Genomic DNA, 14,047 nt, shown 5'->3' with positions numbered 1-14,047 from the left:
AACTCGTCAAATAGTGGGAAAGAACTTCAATAAAACGTGCCGCACGTTATACAGCATGGCCTGATTCATGAACTTGTTCTTTGTGCTTAAGATCGTGCTTCCAACGCTCATTATTATTTTGCAAGACAACTGTTAACTGCCCAATATAATATTATAATATGCATCTCCCATTCTGACAAAAGTTAGAGAATTTTCTCACACAGTATGCAACACGATTACATTTCTTGGCAGCTCCTTGTTCATATGTTCTTCCTTTTCACTGATTTTGCTTTCCTTATTCTTTATAGCCTGTGGACCTTCGCATAATTTTCAAAAAATTGCAAAGGATTTTGGATACATGCCTACAGCAAGTCAACTGCTTCATGATCTGGATTCTTGAATGCAAAACCTGAATCCTCACTGGGTTGTCTCTTGACGATCACTGCCCTTTGCATCAACCGAACCAGGGCTTGCACGACTTCAGACATGGGAGGTCGAAATTCAGGCTCAGGCTGCATTGGATTTATTATTTAGTTTCAATTTCAAATTCTGCATAACACAGTGGCCCACTGTGCCATGCCCGAGTCTAAGAGCAAAAGACGAATCCAAAAGACTAGCATATTAGATGAGAGAGCATCTAAAACTCACGAACTGCTTCTCAATTGCTAGTGAAGCCCGCTTAAACATCACATAATACTAGTGCAGGGCCTTACCTGAACACAGAGGGCAATGATATCTGCAAAACGGCTCAAAGACTTTGCCGGATACATTCCATTTAAGACAGGATCAACCATCTTTGCTAGAGTATCGATATCGTGGAGTTGAGGAGTGGCCATCTCACAAGTGACTGTTCTGATCTCACTCTTGAACATGAAAATGGGGATGAATTTGAAGGATCATGGAAAAACAAAAGTTGATGCTCTGCTGGAATATTTTAAAATCACAGTTATGATAATCATATCATGTAAGATCTGGTTTTACCTATCAAGAGGTTTCCGGCCAGTCAGAAGCTCCAACATAACAACACCAAAACTGTATACATCGCTTTTTACAGTGTATATCCCAGATAAGGCAAACTCAGGTGCACTGTATCCAAACGAACCAATGATTTGGGTTGAAGAAACCTGTCAATCAATGTTGGGAGGAAATTTTATATCATATTCCATTTTTTGCTCGGCCATTCAATAATTTCAAAGATGTAAGAGAAATCAATGAGCAAGAGACCTAATCAAACACGCCTTTTCTAGTCCACCATGCAAGTGATTTTGACCTCTAAGTTCTACAAAGCAAGACTCTATATACCAACATACATCCCACAAGAGTGCAACTAAATAAATAGGAGCAGCAGCCAACTTGCTGTCCGAATTTACAACATTGTTTTACCTGTCGTTCTGTGTTCGGTATTAGAGAAGCTAATCCACAATCTGAAAGGTGGGGATTTAACTCATCATCAAGTAAAATGTTTGCGGACTTCAAGTTTCTATGTACAATGGAAGGCAAACACACTTCGTGCAAGTACCTACCAAAGAGAGCTGAACTTTAAGATTCAAGCCAAAAGGAAGGAGAACATGTGTGTGCGCATGAGTGTGTTCAAAGTTCTTTCCATGTACAACATACTCCAAAGCCCGAGCAGTGCCAAGTGCTACTCTAACCCGTCCATTCCATGTCAGCATTTTGCTCCTCTCATCAGCATAGTGCAGTGTATCATGTAAGTTAGCATGTCCAATATAATCATGAACCAGAAGACGTTGACCGTGCTCTGCACAGTATCCTGCCAGTGCAACAATATTTGGATGTCTCAGACGTGACATATTAGTAATGGCTTCAAGAAAATTATCTTCCTCCTGCAGGGACAATGCTGCACTGTCTATCTTTTTTATGGCCATAATCTGGAAAAAGAACATGTAAAACATATGTAATATCCAAGCACGAGAATCTTTAAGTCACTGGCACACATACATACGCCACAATGTTAAAATGTCAATATCATTTAGAATCAATAGCATCAGGGGATCAAAAATGTAAAGTTGATCATCGCTTTCATGCATGTTGTCAGTTAAAACCGAAAAATGCAGTTTATTTCACTGAAATTTTAGACCTAAATGGAAAAGGAAGGCAGAACTTATCCATCAAATTGCCTTGCTCTAATTGTTTCAAATTATTGGGCAAACTCACATATAAATTATTGTAAATGTTCTTCCCAAGAACAAAGGAAATTACCTTCCCATTGGGAAACTCTGCCCTATAGACACGACCAAGAGAACCTTCACCAATCAGATTTTCCTGACTAAAGCTATTAGTTGCAGTTTGAAGAGTGGCAACTGTAAAAGAAGTGGCGGTTATTGGAGACTTCACTCTTTTGACAGATCCATTTTTTCCCTGTATTTGTCTGACAGCCATGCTTTCCACTGCCGTGGGCTTGAGATCAGATACAGTGGCTGTTGTCTTCACCCGGTGCTCTTGCATCTCTGTGTTCACTAGGGACCAAAAAGAGTGAAAGATGAATTGATAAAACGAGTATATACAAACAGGTATCATGTCTACACTTGATGATAAAATCTATCAAATTTATATGTATCAAAGAATACAATAGTTCTATGCACTTCACATTTATATTTAAAACTAGTAAAGAGAAATAATTCTTTCATATGCCAAAAGAGCAGGAGAAATTAGTGCACGATATCAGAAGCAGTTTTATACATGGACGTCATAGTTTCATTAGGTGGTTTTGATTGCACGTGTTACGTAAAAGAGGGGAAACACCTTGTAATCGTATCCATATTAACAAATCAAACAATTTTATACAACTGATAGCACGGAGAAGAGGTCTACCATTATCATTGTCATGAAGGCTTTCGACTGAGGTTCGTGCAGCAATTTCTTTCTTGGATCTCCTTCGAAGGCAAAAAACTAGTGCAAGAAGCAACAAAATTGTTGCAGACAAAGATCCTAGAACTAACCCCAATATGCTCCCTGTTGTCAACCCATTCTTCTTATTTCCATTTCCAGCATTTGGGACATTAGATCGAGGTGTATGACCACTTTGAGGAGCGCGACTGCTCCCGCCAGATTGACCTGGAGGAGGTGGGGTATATGGTGGAGGAGGAGGAGCAGGACCATTAGCAAACACATTTCCATCATATCTGACACATGACAATGATTAGATCATAAATTTTTCTAAAGCAAGAGCATTATTCATATTATCTGATTAGTTCACATCTAAAATAACTGCACTACTCACACAAAACTGGTGACCGAGTTTAGTTCCTGGGGTATCCAGCCACTAAAATTGTTGTTAGCAACATTTCTGCAGATATCAGCATATTGACCAACTTATCAAATCCATCAAGTTCATCATATTTTTCCTTGGATTAAGTAAATGAGATGATACTTGATGTGGGGATTGCAACACTTACAAATCGATTAAAGGCAAACCGACGAGAACATTTAGAGAACCAGTAAGTTTATTATTCTGCACTCGACTGTGAAAGTGATAATATTAATATATTAACATCGACACAAACATAGAGAAGCAAAAAAAATGAAAAAGAAATGAGAACAACAAAACAAAACTTAAAAGAGGTAATAATTGCCATACTCACAGAGTTGAAAGATTGGTTAGAGTACTAAAGGAAGGTGGGAGATCTCCAGTAAAATTATTGAATGAAATATCCCTGAAATTGCATCGTATTAATTATATACTTCTAAGATGAACAGATCCCGAAACAGATAGAGATAGTCCAGCAACTTTTAGAGCTCAGAAACAACTAAAACTAGAAGATTTTCTGCATTTTGGATTCTCACGATCAATTTAACTCAAAGCTTATAAAACTAGTCCAGTAGTCCTTATTATTTCCTGTTCTTATTTCTCATATTACCTTAGTGTAAAGTAGAAAACCATCAATTTTAGATTGAATAGAGGAAAAAGGCCACAACTATAAGCATGGACAGAGACCTAAGGTATAAGACAGGAGAAGGGACAAACTCAAAGAAGACTTACATTTATACGAGAATATTTTGAATAATTAGTGAGTAAAATTTCAAATGAACAAAAAGGAATAGATGGAGATTCAAGTATGGCCAACATTGACGAATTGATATTCAGAGATATAAGAACTGACTGACAAGGTTGCTAGTGCTGAATGATTGGCAAACATATCTCCAACTCCCTGAGACAAAATGTTTCTGCTGACATTCCTATACCATAAATAACAGGTATAGGCGTTAAAAACCCAGAGACATATGGATCACACTATAAGAAATGCCAAATATGAGTCAGAAAAACTATGCCACTTACAGGTAACTAAGTGAGGTCATACTAGAAAGAGAGTAAGGAAGATTCCCGCTTATGTTGTTGTTTGCAATGTTTCTGCAACAAGATAGAACAAGCATTAGAAAACTGACGATGGAAATCACGTATCAGAGATTACAAAATGTTGAGCCCAATAAGATATCAAAATTACAGGCTTGTCAGGCTTGGTGGTAACTGATACGGAATAGAATCATGGATATTGTTGCTACTCAAATCACTGCAACAAAAGAGTGAAAGGTTGGCAAGAGGTGGAGAGCATCATCGGTAATACTTTATTCATATAAGATAAGAGATCTCTCATACAATGTCTTTAGTGACACAAGGTTGTTGAGCAAGTATCCCATTGTTCCACTCAGTCCCAACCCAGACATATGCCTGTTCCAACGAAGAAAAGTATGTCATAAATCCTATTATTCAAGCAGATTAATGACTCAAAAGACATGTTATACCAGAGATACAATAAATCTGGAACATTGAAACTCACAAAGACACTACAGAAGAACCTAGGCAGATAACTCCATTCCACAACTCTCCACAGGGATCACCACCACTGGATCTCCATCCTGTTAGCTGCCAAGGACTATTCAATGAAGTGTACAAAACTTGAAGCCCTTGTACTGCATAGAGGCGTGACAGACCAGGTCCGTCAAGTTCAACCCACGTTAGTTGAACATAATCAAGGCCAACCAATCCATAACTGGAATTATCTTTCATGGTCGTGTATACAAAGGTAACACACATGATGATTATACATAAAAACATAACCGGCCCCATTTGTATGATACGAATAAATCAAGACTGTTTTTCAAACAGTGATCCAAATGTTTAACCATTTTTTAACGTCAAAACAGAAAAAGGAAGCAAAAAAAATCCGTTCTTTCTGTTTTCCAAGCACTCATTGAGTAGGACGCACAAGCAGAAACTCACTGATCCAGCTATACCAAACTAAAAACCTTAAACTACTACATAATAGACACTGACGAGTCAAATTCCTTTTGTCCACAGGATACAAATATCGTTAATAATGTTAAAATGTAAAATTGAAAGATAAAGATTTCTTCGAACCAATCTCAGGGCCGATTAAAACTCAATTTGGATACTAAATTCAACACGAACAAATTACACACCAAAACAAACATTTTCAATAGATTATCCATCCACACGTCAAAATCCTACAGAATTAGGACCTCCGATTTATCAAGAAATTATTTGATCTTTAATTTTTTTTTTTTGGAATTCTGAGATCATTTGAACACGTCCGAAAGATCACATCTTTTTTCTAAATATATTATATGAGGATACTTAAAATAAATATTCCATCAACACAGCCCCTATAGTCCGTCATACAAAAAGTGAAAAACCTCAGGTTTCTAAGAGACGACGCAAAATAATAACTAATAAATGAGGTTACCCATAATTTTTCCATCACATTTTACATTAACTCTCGAAGATTACCAAGAAAGTGAAAAATATCTGGGTGAGCAAGAAACGGAAAACATCTTAAAGGTTCACCATCATTAGGATCAGTATTAGCATAAACGGGAACACCAAAGCTGAAGATCACCGCCCAGATCACTAGAAGGCGAGTGAGGAATACAGAAGAGCTGACCACCGCTTTATCCATTACCAGAATGTACACTGCGTCACAGCGGTTTGTGAGCGTGCATTTGACCATAGAACTAAGCAGCCAATGGCGGAGAGCAGGACAGAAACACGCCTGTGGTAGGTATTACCATCTTTAGCTGCACTCATCTGTGATTCACAGCTCCAGTCATGAAGACACGCAGAAAACGTAAGGTATGATTCCTTTTTTAAAAGAGAAACAATTGATTCGATTAATAAATAAAGTGATTCGGGGTCAAAATTGGAAACACGGCAGATTTTCCAAATGATAAGGACTCACGAGTTCGTATCCACAGATCTAGTAGGGGAGGTGAATTTATAAACTGCCGAAAATGTCCTCAAGAATATAGTATATTTTCGATAGTGCCATCAGCTGCCTGCCGACGTTGGGTTGATTACTTGGAAAGGGGCAGATTCGACAATGAGATTGAACGGGAAGCAGGTGAGAATGTTGAAATGACTAGATTGTCCTTACCTGGTCATGTATTTTTGTGTTTGAGAGCTGGAGAAAGAGGAAAGAGAAGAAATAATTTAATTTTATTTGCAAACAATTTTTTATTTTTTTTGTGTTCATCTCATTTTTGGGAGGAAAACGTTTTGGGTTTGAATCAGAATTTTCTTGATTCTTGATTTTGAATGTGTTTCCTGTTATGCCCTTTTGTTAGTGGAAAGAAAAAATTTCAAACGTGACGAAAGCATATGAAATTTTGTAGTCTTTGACTCATTCTTTTTCAGTTCGAAAAGTGAAACTGATAAAAAATTGCCATTGTTATATTTCATATCGAATTCATAAAATGAATGGCGTCAAACATAAATATCCTGTCAAAATGATGCAATGGACATCAGAGATTGTAGGATAATTCATCGGATAGATTTGTGTGAAATGAAAGTTTCGGAAAGAATCTCGCTTTGCTTCATCCCAACTTTTGTACTATTAACACAAAGCATTAACGTCGAATTAATGTATCACTTACTTGAATTTATGATTTATTTGGTGGAATATGTACGCGTTTTCCAATGGTAGCAGGTGTTGAGCTATATCATTGTCCACACATGCACTGGTTATTTCAATTATTATTGCGCTCGCAGTCTTCTCTCGTCATTAATCTGGGTCTTCATGTTTCCTTCCCACCCCGCCTGCTCAGTACGTTTGTTCTGAATGCCAGCTCAGACTCCATTCTTTTTCTTTCTCGATTGGCCCACATAACCACAATTAATTCATCAATAACTCGCACCAAATTGTTTGATTTATTTTATCCGACACTGATCATGTAGTGAGAACCATTTAGGATATGTACAGAGACAGATGAGATAGACGGTGCCAATACCTCAGCATAAATTTGGCTTCATTGTATTAATAATAGTAGTCTACATTTTACGACGTAGCTAGAGATGTAAACGATCCAAACTAAACCAAACAGTATTAGACTTGAGATTGACTCGGTTAAGATTGTTTGAGAGCTCGAGCTCAATTCGAACTTCTGTTATCAAGCTCGAGCTCGGTTTGTCTTGAAATTACTAAACACGAGAAAAGCTCGAGCTCGACTCGTTAAAAGCTCGTTTATGATGTTAATCAAGTCGAGCTTGAGCTTGAATTCATTAATAGCTCGTTTATCATGTTTAGCAAGCATATAATTGAGGTCGAGTTTGAGCTTGAATCGAGCTTGTTAAAAATTAAATATATCTATGATCTAATTTTAAATCAGACATAAAAACGTAAATTCATTCATAAATAATCAAAACTGAAAAAATAACAACTAAAAAAATATAAACTCGATATATTATTGAACGTCCAAAAATAATACACCTAGCATCCAGATAACAAATATTCTTTATACATTGATATTACCATATAAATAATATTGCAATAATTTCACTCGTATTTATGGGCAATTTGTCTCACAACATTAAGCACTACAGTAAATTTAAGTGATGGTTATTTGCAGTGACAATCCTGCCTGAATTGCTATTAGGTATAACACTCAAGAGTTCCATACATCCACAATCCCAAAATATTATATCGCATTCTAGATCTTTACAAAATGAACCAACTTAGGACTGGAAGAATCAGGACACTTTCAATCAACATCATAGGATGAAAGACTTTTAAACATAATAAATCCTAAAAGAAGCTGAAGTTAGAGAATAACTACAACCCAGTATAAAACTCCCATCAAGGTAAGTATTAATGAAACCATCGCGTGCAATTGTGACATTTCTTCTAGAATTCCGTGTCTTAATTTTTACTTCAAACTATATGGTACCTGCCATTTATAAGGTTCTCGTTCCGGTACAAAAAATACAAGATAATATTTGTTTACCTTCTCATCATCTACAGTCTCCACCATGGAAAGATTTGGAACACCATCTGCCAAGCAGAAGCATTGTTGTATATTGAAATACTAAACCACAGACAGAAACGTATTAAATCACACAAATATTAGTTGATCAACGTACAAAACTAAACAGAACAAATAATTTCCAAGTGTACATGTAATCTGTAATCTGGAGTAGGTTTCTTGTGAGACGTTCTCACGAATCATTATCTTTGAGACTGGTCAACCTACCGTTATTCATAATAAAAAATAATACTCTTAGCATAAAAAATAATATTCTTTCATGGATGACTCAAATAAGAGATTTGTCTCACAAAATACGACCAAATGATTTATCACTTCTCTGGCGCAGCTTTTCATATTATGCCAAATCCTTTAATCCAAGAGTGAAGATCGTCCATTTATACAATTATCAATAATTTAATTCAGCTGATCTGCACATCTAAAACTCCCCACGATACCCTGGAATCAACATATGGATTATGTCCATATTGAAGTTCAGCGGGTCGGCCCACAGCCCAACACATAACGTGCCTGGGACATCACGTTAAGATTACGACGGACTTGATACTCTCTAGACCTAGTTTTTTAGTGGACTTAGGCCCAAGTCCAAATTCGGATTAGAGAGGTAGATTGTTCCGAACTTACTTAGAAGAGGTTTCACTTTATTGCTCTGCAAATTCCCAATGAAATGCCACTCTATATCATCAGGAAGCTGCAATTTTTTTTAAAAAAAGTGAGATTATGCATGGTTTCATAACAGCTATACATACTAAACTGTTAACCAATTGATAAAACAAAAGAAACCTAGAATCTAACACCGGATGTTAGACGTTCATAATGGCAAAAATGATGCCTTTTCTCCCAGACAACAATCAATAAGTAACAAAGACATGCTACCTTATGCCCAAAACAATCAACAGTAACAGGAAAAAAAGAGACTGTAAATAACTAATTAATAAATTTCACATGGAGCTACTATTCTGCATCTCAGAGAAGAAGACATCATTTTTGGACCTGATGAGCTTTCTCTACGAGTTCTTGGACATAGTTTTCGCCAAAGTGGCGGTGGCCGGCGTCATAAACTTGGCGGATGAGTGGTACCGGTTTAGTCTTGCTCATGGCCACAACTCGAATACGATCGGATGCACGGCCGGAAAGATCGGAGGCGTTGTTAACCCGCTGGAGTACCGATCGTAGCGCCGCCCCAGCCGCGCATTCAGCAGGGGAAGCCGCAGGCATGTCTAATCCTGGAGATGAAGATGATGCTCGCTTCGGATGGTGTTACTGTATATGAATCCAGTTTCGGCGGTCTCTCTTCTGCATGTGGGTCATTTTTTTGGGTTTATTCGACAATTTTCTTCCTCAAAACAGGATATTTTAATTTTTTAAAGTTAAAAAAATCATTAAAAATTATATTTTTTCTTATTTGTTGATAAATGAGACGAGTCTTGATTCATATTTATAATAAAAAAATTATATTTTTAAAGATCAAAAATTTATTTAACAAAGTTAATTCGTAAACGAGTTTTGTATTAATTAAAAAATTAATAACTTTCATTTTAATTTTTTTTAGAAAAAGTAAGTTTTCATTAAGAAACACATACATTGTGCTTTACGATCTTTAATTATACACATGTCATTGTATCACAAAGAATCTGCAGCATCATCCATTTTATATGAATCAACGTAATTATAAAAAATTAATAAGGAATACAATTGTGCTTTGAAAATATCTATAATATAACAAGAAATTTTACAGTATTTACGTTATTAAAAGCATATTTGTAATTATTATTACTCAAGTAAAATAAATACGAATCCAATTGCTTTGATTTATAATCATTAATTGTCAATAATCATATATTCATACTCATTGTAAAATTGAAAATGTCAAATATTGATGGAAATTTGCATTTTTGGTAGGTACGACGGTTCCAATCCCAATTCAATCTGGTTCAATTCGGAACTAATATAATTAATTTTGGACTGAATCAAATTCATTATCAATAGTGAATTAGATTGAGTTGCCTCAAAATAAATCCAAAATCGTTTTACTATGGTCTGTTTGAGTCTGTGTCGTAATTAGTCTAAGACCACTATAATTAGTAAATAAATTAAGACTTGACGTAAAATTTATATCTAATTCATTTAGATACATAAAATTTTTCTTTAATAAAAAAATTTACTCTAATTTGGTTTCCAATATGATTTCAATCCAGTTTAATTCGATGTTGGTTTTGAATCGGCTTACACTCTCAATCTGATAAATCCGGTTTAAAATAGGATTGGTTCAGTTTCATCATCTGACAATCAAAAACCGGTTTAATCCGATCCAGAACCACTCCGAGCTAGTTTGGTAACATGCCTAATTTTGGTAATGTGTATTTGTCTATTATCCACCCAGCACGTGACATGTGTACTGAGTTAATAAATCATAGTCACTCATTCAACCACAATGTATGGATGAGTGATCATGATTCATCATTCTGCACACGTTTCATGTACAGAGTGGATGATGGCTTTATTTATACGAGTAGCATCTACTAAGCCCAAAAATAACTAAAAACAAATATATCGGTCTAATATTGACATGTGACAAGTACCCTAGTGTGTGTGCAAGCAAAGGGAGTCGAGGCCCAGACTGCTGCGGGAAACAATGCGTGAATGTGCTTATGGACAGGCTTAATTGCGGGACGTGTGGCAAGAGATGCAAGTTTATGGAGATTTGCTGCAACGGGTGGTGCGTAAATCCATTGCTGGATGAGAAAAATTGTGGCAAGTGCAGAAATAAATGCAAGGGATTAGGGAATAATAAATGTGTGTATGGGATGTGTAGCTATGCTTAATTGATTTGGGGTGTTGACAGTGTTGTTCAATAGTAATAATAATAAATATTAATAAAATGGTTAATTGCTCTCTCTCTTTTTTTTTTTCTCTCATTAAGCCTTAAATAAATAGTTAAATGGCTGAGATATTATTATTCTAAGACAAATGGAGAACGTTGATCTAGATTACAATATATTACACCCTCCCTCAAATTTTGTTTTTGAAATTAATTGATTAATTGATACTTTGCAGCCCTTATATTTAATTTCCCTAAATTAAGGTCATAGAGTTGACAATGTAGGACAATATATAGGCGCCCTTGTACCAAATCCTTTGTAACCGCCTAGTTCAAAATGTCAAACATTTTTTAATCTGAACAAGATTTGGTCAATGTATTCTTTCCCTGTTTCATTTTTGAAAATAAATAAACCATAGTTATTTGGGAATTTTGAGACTTAAATGGGATTGTCCCTTCAATAAAATTATATTCCAATTTCAATTTAGATTTTAAGACTTTATATGGGAAAATTGTATTTTTGGCTATACACATTTTCTTGTTATTTTGGTCATATATGTTATCGAATTTTAGTCTCAGTTCTATATCTCCGATTTTTTTATATTTAATATTTATTTTTTATCAGAAGTGTTGGTGTGCTTGATAATACATACGTTAGTACCACATCAGTGTTACATTGGAGAAATAACTAAATTTTTTAAAGATAAAATAGTAGACTAATATTGAAATTTGAAAACATGAATAATCGAAATCACAAACATATTATATATCACATTGCAAAATGCATGAAATTAGCCCAATTCAAAAATTTTAAATATGTGACGACAGAACACACGAATATTTTTCCCAAAGAAATATTGTAATGAATAAAAAATAGGTATGGCCGTCAAAAATTTCCCATATTCTCTAATTTTTGTGGACCAGTTCTAAAGCTCGATCGAAAGTCAAAATGGCTCCCCTCGTGCCATCACGTTTAATATCCGCTAAACACCATCTTAAATTACCCAAAGATTACAAATTATCAAAGAAAAATTCCTACTTATTATTACAACGTGGATGCCACGTTTTAGACAAAAATATGCACATAAATGTCAGCACATTTTATCGCATTTCGTACCTCCAAACTCGACTGCAAAACCCATTATGGCTGCCCCAACTTCTCTTCCACTAACCCTAATTACCCTCCTTCTAGCTTTCGTCAACTTATCTCCATCACTAGCTAAGAGTTACTACACTCCCAAAATCTTAAATCCAATAGACTCATGCTGGAGGAGTAAGTCAAACTGGGCCGCTAATCGTCATGCCCTGGCTAATTGCGCAGTTGGGTTCGGTAAAAATGCCATTGGAGGAAAATATGGTGCAATTTATGTCGTTACAGATCCATCAGACGACCCAGGAAACCCTAAATGGGGTACCCTTCGGTACGGTGTGATCCAAGCTAAACCATTGTGGATTGTTTTTGGTAGAAGCATGGTTATTACACTGAAAAATGAACTCATGATCAATAGCTACAAGACCATAGATGGAAGAGGGGCTAAAGTGGAGATTGCTTATGGGCCATGCATCACTATCCAGCATGTTAGCCATGTGATCATCCATGGGATCAGTATTCATGATTGCAAACCTGGAAAATCGGGTATAGTTCGTGATAGCCCGACCCATGCTGGGCGTCGTCGTGGATCTGATGGTGACGGGATCGACATATTTGATTCAACTGATGTTTGGATCGATCATTGTTATCTTGCTCACTGTTATGATGGATTAATTGATGTAATTCATGCCTCGAACTGGAATCACTATTTCTAACAACTTCTTCTCTAACCACGACAAAGTAAGTATTTAACAGAATATTTTCTTGTGAAATCATGTGTTATGCGGCAAGTAAATCATAATCAATTTGAATTGGGATTACAAGTAATTAATATTTGTTCTATCTTGGCAGGTTATGTTATTTGGGCACGACGATAAAAACGTAGAAGACAAAGCAATAAAAGTGACAGTAGCATTTAACCATTTTGGCCCGGGTTTAGTTCAAAGAATGCCAAGGTTTGTATGAATGTACACACACATATATATATTTAAATCAATAACAAAAAGTGATTTGTTTGTATTTATTTGTAAATTATGATCTTTGTGTACATGAATGTGACAATTACTTTCATGCAAATGAGCAGGGTTAGGCTAGGTTACGCACATGTGGCAAACAATAGATATGATCAATGGAAGATGTATGTCATCGGCGGAAGCGCGAATCCCACCATTTTCAGTGAGGGAAACTACTACATGGCGCCTAATAACCGTGACCGGAAACTAGTAAATAGCTAAAAAATATGCAGAAAATTGTTGATATATGCTTTTAGTTATGCGGGTGAGCACATAAAATTATTTAGTTCTGATTAGCGAATATTAATTCAAAAAACAGGTTACAAAGAGAGAGGTGAAGAGTGGTTGGACGAACTGGAAATGGAGATCATCAAAGGACAAATTTATGAATGGCGCATACTTTGTTCCATCTGGATATGGAAGCATTTCCCCAGGCTACACCTATGCGCAGTCATTTCGAGTGGCTGATGGATCCTTGGCTCCGGCTCTAACATCCGATGCAGGCCCATTGACCTGCACTGCCTACAAACCATGTTGATCAGACGTTATTTTCAATGTAGATACTTGAGCAGGGCTCCCACATATTAACTGCATACAATTAATGTGTGAGGTGCAGGCAGACGTTAATCAAAGTGATTATCATGTCCTTTTTATTTTTAATCAGCATTTCCAATATCGAGTTTCCCCTTACGTCAAATGTGAAACAAGACATGCAACATATATTATTCAAGTTTTAATATATGGATTTCGTTATACACTTCTTGGATATTTTTTTGTTTTGGGTGCAACACCCTACTTGGATTTTGAGTCGTGCTCTCACTTAAATTAAGTAGGTATTTGAAAAGTTAC

General features: G+C 36.0%; 3 protein-coding genes across 3 annotated transcripts; 1 reads left to right on the top strand and 2 right to left on the bottom strand.

The window, feature by feature from the left end:
- Nucleotides 1–11: 11 nt before the first annotated feature.
- Nucleotides 12–6,165, bottom strand: LOC142518936 (protein STRUBBELIG-RECEPTOR FAMILY 8-like). Its single transcript, XM_075621794.1, is given in 17 exon segments — nt 12–491; nt 693–811; nt 814–849; nt 962–1,103; nt 1,363–1,498; nt 1,597–1,868; nt 2,200–2,456; nt 2,812–3,122; nt 3,221–3,286; nt 3,396–3,461; nt 3,582–3,653; nt 4,105–4,176; nt 4,277–4,348; nt 4,443–4,508; nt 4,595–4,666; nt 4,776–4,908; nt 5,804–6,165. Coding segments are annotated over 17 exon segments (2,205 nt in total). The 5' UTR covers nt 5,967–6,165; the 3' UTR covers nt 12–341.
- A 1,630-nt stretch (nt 6,166–7,795) lies between these two features.
- Nucleotides 7,796–9,594, bottom strand: LOC142518737 (uncharacterized). Its single transcript, XM_075621545.1, has 3 exons — nt 9,268–9,594; nt 8,899–8,965; nt 7,796–8,282 (listed from the first exon to the last, which is right to left on the bottom strand). The coding sequence occupies exons 1-3, from the start codon at nt 9,490–9,492 to the stop codon at nt 8,158–8,160; spliced, it is 417 nt and encodes a 138-aa protein (XP_075477660.1). The 5' UTR covers nt 9,493–9,594; the 3' UTR covers nt 7,796–8,157.
- Nucleotides 9,595–12,238: 2,644 nt separating this feature from the next.
- Nucleotides 12,239–13,736, top strand: LOC142519384 (putative pectate lyase 2). Its single transcript, XM_075622386.1, is given in 5 exon segments — nt 12,239–12,880; nt 12,882–12,926; nt 13,038–13,141; nt 13,270–13,408; nt 13,518–13,736. Coding segments are annotated over 5 exon segments (1,149 nt in total).
- The last annotated feature ends 311 nt before the right edge of the window (nt 13,737–14,047 follow it).

This window comes from Primulina tabacum, chromosome 11 (assembly GCF_025594145.1).
Source record: "Primulina tabacum isolate GXHZ01 chromosome 11, ASM2559414v2, whole genome shotgun sequence".
In the NCBI taxonomy this organism is placed as follows: domain Eukaryota; kingdom Viridiplantae; phylum Streptophyta; class Magnoliopsida; order Lamiales; family Gesneriaceae; genus Primulina; species Primulina tabacum.
This window is presented reverse-complemented; position numbering and strand designations above follow the sequence as displayed.